This window comes from Phlebotomus papatasi, chromosome 2 (genome assembly GCF_024763615.1).
Source record: "Phlebotomus papatasi isolate M1 chromosome 2, Ppap_2.1, whole genome shotgun sequence".
Classification (NCBI taxonomy): Eukaryota; Metazoa; Arthropoda; class Insecta; order Diptera; family Psychodidae; genus Phlebotomus; species Phlebotomus papatasi.
Genome location: NC_077223.1, coordinates 25,239,519 through 25,246,469, shown reverse-complemented (window position 1 = coordinate 25,246,469; position 6,951 = coordinate 25,239,519). Strand labels below are relative to the sequence as shown.

General features: G+C 37.6%; 3 protein-coding genes across 3 annotated transcripts; all 3 read right to left on the bottom strand.

The window, feature by feature from the left end:
- Positions 1–1,636: 1,636 nt before the first annotated feature.
- Positions 1,637–2,765, bottom strand: LOC129803260 (chymotrypsin-2-like). Its single transcript, XM_055849709.1, has one exon. The coding sequence runs from the start codon at positions 2,740–2,742 to the stop codon at positions 1,990–1,992; it is 753 nt and encodes a 250-aa protein (XP_055705684.1). The 5' UTR covers positions 2,743–2,765; the 3' UTR covers positions 1,637–1,989.
- Positions 2,766–3,980: 1,215 nt separating this feature from the next.
- On the bottom strand, positions 3,981–5,026 carry LOC129803253 (chymotrypsin-2-like). The gene is made up of 3 exons (XM_055849703.1): positions 4,948–5,026; positions 4,260–4,889; positions 3,981–4,200 (listed from the first exon to the last, which is right to left on the bottom strand). Exons 1-3 carry the CDS (start codon positions 5,021–5,023, stop codon positions 4,115–4,117), a joined length of 792 nt encoding a protein of 263 aa, XP_055705678.1. The 5' UTR covers positions 5,024–5,026; the 3' UTR covers positions 3,981–4,114.
- A 438-nt stretch (positions 5,027–5,464) lies between these two features.
- LOC129800291 (chymotrypsin-2-like) lies at positions 5,465–6,816 on the bottom strand. Its single transcript, XM_055844570.1, has 3 exons — positions 6,768–6,816; positions 6,289–6,710; positions 5,465–5,939 (listed from the first exon to the last, which is right to left on the bottom strand). Exons 1-3 carry the CDS (start codon positions 6,814–6,816, stop codon positions 5,601–5,603), a joined length of 810 nt encoding a protein of 269 aa, XP_055700545.1. The 3' UTR covers positions 5,465–5,600.
- Between the last annotated feature and the right edge of the window lie 135 nt (positions 6,817–6,951).

The following is a 6,951-nucleotide window of genomic DNA, read 5'->3' as shown; positions in this document are numbered from 1 at the left end:
AGAATCTATTAAATTATTTTCCTTTAACTATGCAATTCGAAGTCAAAAGTTTATGAAAAATTTGAATGATAAGAAATTAGAGAAGTTAAGCTATATGGCTGAGCCTTAGGTATGAAGCAGATATTAGAATGGCGCGAGTTTCTGGTTTTCCAAAAAAAAAAAATGGATTCCTCGGGTTCCCTGAAAAAAATATATGGGTTCTTCATGTGTTCCGTGAAAATTGTATGGGTTTCCCGGGCTTCCTGAAAATCTATAGGGGTTTCTCGTGAGCTTCCTGAAAATTGTAAGGGTTCCCCGAGTTCCCGGAGGTTTCCCTAAAAATGTAAGGGTTCCTCGAGAGTTTCCTGAAAAAAGTATGGGCTCTCTGACTGAGTTCCTCGTGGTTTTCCTGTCCAGATTGGCTCGAATTCCCCGAAATAAGTTATCTCTGGAGGAGTTACAGAGAAATGGAAAGAAAAATACTGCTTTGTTTATACACTAGGGAAAATATGGATAGGTGGGCCTTCAATAATAATTGATAAAAAACTTCAATTATTGAAGAGAATTATTGAAGAAAATGCCTACATACAGGAACCAATTTATTTCAATGTTGACATTTTGTTTCATTTCTCGAGTATCCTAGTTGTAGTAGTTTAGCTGTTGGAAAAGCATAGAAAGTGTTTATTGAAGTTCATTGGGATAGTGTTTAGTGAATATTAGTGGAAAATATTCTAAAAGTACGAAGGAGGAGTGTTTTCTAGAGATGTTGTTCGCGTTGTTCATAGTGATATTCAACCAAATTTTACTAGAAGTTTTCTCTCATTTTTTTTTTAAATTATTGGTAGTAATCCCTCCTGTGCATCACTGAAGAGTTGTTTAATACTGTGATATCATATTCCAATTTTCAAAATGATCCGACACATATCCGGGCGACAATGAAGTTTTTCAGAACTTCGAAACATTGAAACATAACCTCAAACTTTGTTTTGATAAACAATTTTTGATGTTTGTGCAAAAAAAATAGTTTTTAGAAAAGTGTTCAGGAGCAGAAGAATCCTGTAATCCAGAAGAGTGAAAACCTTAGTGGGATGTGTCTTTCTTCAAAACTGGATCGGATACCTTTTCTCCTATTTTTTTAACTTTCATCAAAATTCACTGAATACATCCCAATGTACTTCACTAAATAATTATCAAATGTTCTGCAGCAGAAAATTATCGAATTTACGTGAAAACTGAAGTTATGGAATTATGATAAGGAAGATTTTCTTCAATATTTCTTCCTTTTCTTCCATATTCCGCTTCAATAATATTATAGAAGAATTATATTGAAGTAATTTGTCTCAGTGTGTAGGGGTAAACAATATTGAAATACAATATGGATGAAAAACCATCTATATTGAAACGAATATTGAAGAAATTGCCTACACACTTCTTCTTCAATATTTTCTTCAATATTCCAAAGTTATGTCCATATATTTTGTTAATGTGTAGACGATTTTCATCCATGTTAGATATTGATTGCGAATATTGATGAAAATTTTTCCTAGAGTATAGACAGCTTAATTCACATCGATTTATGGAAAGAATTTGAAAACCCAAAGTCCACATTTCCTACCGTTTGACTAATAGACCACAGAAACAGTGAACGAGATTGAAATTTGTGCAATAATTCAATTTAATTTTTACTATGTAATTTGACACAAATTCTAACACTTAATCATTTTCACTTTCACTCTTCACACCACTTTTATAAAGTAAAATAAATGTTTAAACCTTCAAGTTGATAAAACTTCTTGAGAATTTTTTATATTGTCCCTTTTAAGTTGCTTGCATTTTAATTAAATCTACTGTAATACAGCGGATAGTGATAAAAATCTTAGTTTTATATTGAGTGAACGACGCACTTTACTTCAAAGAATTCCGCCAGGAAGGAAGTCGGCGATAGAATCATTGAGATACAAATTTAATTGTATATATCGATGGAAAACTCAAATTTAATATTTTCACTGTTCATTCGTCTCTTCCATTAATTGATTCAATTATCCAACTTCGATAGGATGATATCCTTGTGAAGACATCTCCGAAGTTTTTGGCACATGGAACTCCCCAGCTAACAATGCCCACGAGTTCATTGCCCAGAATCAACGGAGATCCAGAATCACCCATGCAGGCTCCAGCATTCTCCCGGATAGCGCAGATATTGCCCTGTCGGATGGGAGGAGAATAGATATCCTCGCTGTGCCTCTCGATGCATTCCTCATTAGACATTGTGACCATTGGGAGTGCCTGGAGTGTACGAGACACGCTGCCTGGGTACACCTGCTGACCCCAACCAGTCAGCAATGCCTCAACACCTTCTGGAATAAATCTCTCACTGAGTAGAGCTGGCTGGACAAAGTCATTGAAGATGATGGATGTATCAGTCTTCAGCAATGCTATGTCATCTGTCAAGGTATGAGCATCAAAATTGGGATGTCTAAAGACATAGCCCACCCGATGACTAAGTCCTCCATTGACTGAGAGAGATCCCACCGCGGCTTGAAATTCTTTGGGCTTCTTGCCAAGTGTGCAATGTCCAGCAGTGACAATCCAAGTTCCCGTGAGAATTGCTCCTCCGCAGAAATGCTGATTCATTAGAGTTCTCAGGGATACCTGATATCTTCCCTCATCAGCTTTAGCATCCTGACCACCAACAATTCTCTGTAGGTTTCGAGCCGACACTCCTGCAACTACAACAGCCAACAATAATGCTACTTTGAACATCTTTCACGCACAAAAAGAACCCTTTTGCTGCTTATTGCGTGATTCCAAAGCACTTTTATCATTGGCGTGGGAACCTTATCAGCTGGGGCTTTCAAGAAAGTTGTACAAGAAGTAAAGATGTCTAACGTGATTTTGCAATTAATTGCTAACATGAAAATTTAATTTGTCTGACGCCAAAAAGCCTGGCGAAACCACAATATTCATCCATTCAGAAATAGAAAATCAGAAAAGCAATAACGGCCTTTGCGATAAGGTATCATGGTATCAATTTTGAGATTTATTCAAATCAAATTATTCCCAGCAATAAAACGGTGCGATGGTGGCACAAGACCCAAGGAAAATCCAAACTCAAATTCCCACAATTTTATCAGCATTTTATCTGATAATACCACAAATTTAACACCCAGTGGGGCTGTGAACATCAATGGTCCGTGTGATGCAACTCTATCAAGCTTTTCTCATCTGATATTTAATTTTACAGTCAATTGCGCATTGTTCTGGTTTTCCCTGGGAATGTCCTATGGTTTGAGTGATGATTTTCTAAAATTAAACCATTTGAAATGCTTTCACAGAAAAAGTGCTTAAAAGATATTTATTGGAATTTAATCTTTAAAGGTCGAAGAATCTGGCCAAAATTAATTGTTCAAGAGGTATTTAAAGACATCATTAACTTTGCTCGAAAAATAATATTAGGACGAATCGATTAGGATAGCTATCCTTGGTTTTTTTTGGCGATCTCCAGAATAAGACTGTGTAAAGGTTTTTCCGTGTCGTCAGTTCAATTTTTCGTGACCGTATAGGGTTGGGGCATTACTTATGGCCTGGTTCATACTTACGGTCTTCCCAATCAAGTTTTGTTGCAAAATGATTTCCGCGAGGAAGCCATAAGTAGGGACTTCTGGCGACAAAACTTGATTGAGAAGACCGTAAGTATGAACCAGGCCATAAGTAATGCTCCAACCCTATACGGTCACGAAAAATAGAACTGACGACGCGGAAGAACCTTTACACAGTTTTATTCTGAGGATCGCCAACAAATCTAAGATAGTTATCATCCTAATCGATTCGTCCTAATATTATTTTTCGAGCAAAGTTAAATGATGTCTTTAAATACCTCTTAAACAATTAACTTTAGCCATGTCTACACACGGACAGGCTATGCCTCAATCTTATGCATGAAAGTTTTTTTCATTGGAAGATGGGTATACCCTCAGAGATAGATGAATAACGCATTACGATCGAGTATCAAATCAATTTATTTATACAGTAGAAAAATACAAAATTATTCACTCAATATTATTTATAAATTTAAACGAATTTAGAAATTTTTAAGGTCACTTTGAAATCAAACGCTCTGCTGCCTAGTCCTTTTTCAGTTACTCATGGTCTGGAGGATCCAGGATCGATGGGAGGAGACTCTAGTGTAGACATCCGGGTAGGACATGGCACACCGGACTCCTAAAATGTAGGAGACATTGTAAATTGCTCAAATAATTTTTCAGTATTGTAAGATTTACCCCAAGAAACTATTCCAATAACAGAATTTGCCAAGTTTAGAGGTCCACCGGCATCTCCGTAGCAGATACCCTCATCAGTACGGGTAAAGGTGCAGATGGTACTATCAAAGATTAGATCAGCATTGGCCGGTGGAAGTCGGGCTTTGCACTCATCGTTGGTCAATGTACCCAAATTAACCCATTGCAGTGTATTAGGAGTAGGTCCGTTTTCTGAAGTACGACCCCAACCCGATGCAATAGCAATAACCGCTCCTCCGATGTAGCCAGAACCCACAGAAATGGGCTGTATCAGAGCCGAATAGACAATTTGATCGCGAGTTTTTGCAAGGCCAACATCATTTAACATGGTATTATCATTGAATTGGGGATGGAGCACCAGGTCATCAAGGGCGTATCTGATTGAGTCTGTAAGCAGGTGAGAACCCACAAAAGCATTCACAGATGTTGCACTTCGGCCTGAGATGCAATGGGCGGCTGTAAGTATCCAAAAATCACCCACAATGGCACCTCCGCAGAAATGTATACTGGAAAGAGTTCTTAGGGACACTTGATAGGGAAACTGTCCCCTGGATGCATTGCTACCACCTACAATGTATTCATCCTTGTAGTTCAACTTGTTTATGGGTACATCTATAAGAAACAAAACCGAACTTTAATTTCTATTTTGGTAAAAACTTCCGACTCATACTTCGTGCCACAGACGTTGCCAAGAGGCCAAAGAAAAGCACAAGAAAGCCCGTATATCGCATTCTCATCACTCTCATGAAAGCACTGAAAAGCGCGCCACAGCCAGAGTGCTTTTATATACATGTGGCCAATCAAATGATATAAATTTGCTGAGACGATAAACTCCATGCTTATCTAGCCGTTTAAACCTAATCGAATTCAACACATTTGAATCGCACGATAAGACACGAAAACAATGTGTTGGGAGGCTATAAATTTCATTCTTCTGGGTTTTTTTTCTTAAACAGAAGCGGATTCTGGGTGGCTAAATTATAGTCGATTTGTCTATCAAGGTACAATGACTAAAAAGTACATGTACAATCCAAATAAAGTGATAATTTATATAATTTACTCACTGCACAATTTTAAATGTAGCATAAAGTTAATAATATCAGAGAATCTTATTTCGAAGAACACATAGCAAGAAGAACACAGAAGAATTACTCTACCTTGACTAATCAGCTTATGCTTTGTACAACATTTTTTTATTGTCTTCTAAGAGGCTCAATGTTTAAATACAAAAGCTCTTAAGGTGCTTTCTTCTGATTTCCTTTCAAAGTCAATCGCCATTTACAAGTCACATTTTGAAGAATTGTGAAAGAGATGACAGAACGCCTAAACTTGTTCATCCCTTTCAATGAAAAAGGCATCAGAAACTTCAGAAATCCATGGAATGTAGCTTGAAAGACGAGTATAGACATCGGGATAGTTTGCGCCACAGGGAACTCCCCAAGACACCACTCCAATTTGCACATATCTCACATTATCCAGATTAGCCACAAGTGGAGAACCTGTGTCTCCTACGCACATTCCTGTACCCTTAATTGGTTGGGCACACATGGCTCCAGGATGAAGTTTAGCGGCGTTAGTAGTTGTGTGTAGAGTTGTGCAGAGTTCATTTCCGATAATGGTTACGGGAAGGTATTGAAGATTGTTGGCGTAAGCTCCTGGATACTAAAATTCAATAAATATTTAGCATAACTCTCAAAACACTAAAATCAACCCCCTGGCAAGTTGCCTGAAATTTGAAGCCACTTTCTCATATTTAGATTTAAATTTATATGGGAATTTTTTTGCACTCGCGACCGTTACGCTAAATATCCAAAAGATGAGAAGTTCTTCCGTATTAAAAAATACCTTACCGTATGAAGGGATAAATATACTAAATTTTTGTTTAAATACATTTTTTCCTCGGAGCACTGTGAGTTGATTCCGAGATCAATTTAGGAATTGGCTTCAAATAACTCCATGTGAAAAGGGCAACTTGCCAGACGCGTGACTAAAATTATTCCTCTGTACTGACCGCTAAGGTACCCCAACCAGAAGCAATTGCTGGGATTTCAGTTACAATCTCAGTTGTTGCAATCTTGATGGGTTTGATAAAGTCAGTGAATATGATTAAGGTATCAGTTTTCATCATTCCAATATCATGCTGAAACTGCCTAGAATTGTAGTCAGGATGGACTACAATATTTTGTAGGCCATAGCGAACGCCACCAAGGCTTACAAGGTGACTACCAACAACAGCTGTTGTTACTCCTGGTTCCTTGTCATGAGCACAGTAAGCCGAAGATAGAATCCAGGAAGAACTAACAATAGAACCTCCACAATTATGAATCTCATCGACTGTCTGAATAGACACTTGATAGGGAAATTGACCAGGGGCTGCACTGTATCCCCCAACGATTCTTCCCTCGGGATCAACTTCAGGAACAACTGCGCATTCTGGAATTACAAATCAATACATAGGTCTAGCAAATAAAAATATATATTTTTTCTTACCTGCAATAAGTGGAAGCAGAAAAACCAGGAAAAACTTGGGAACAGACATTCTTTTAGTGATTAACTTAACAAGGGAACAACGAATAATGAATGGGTATTCCTACTGTGCTAGGCATAAGAGGAGAACTTTGGCCTATCTAATCTCTTTTGTCAATTGCTTAAGAGATCTATAACTTTAGATTGG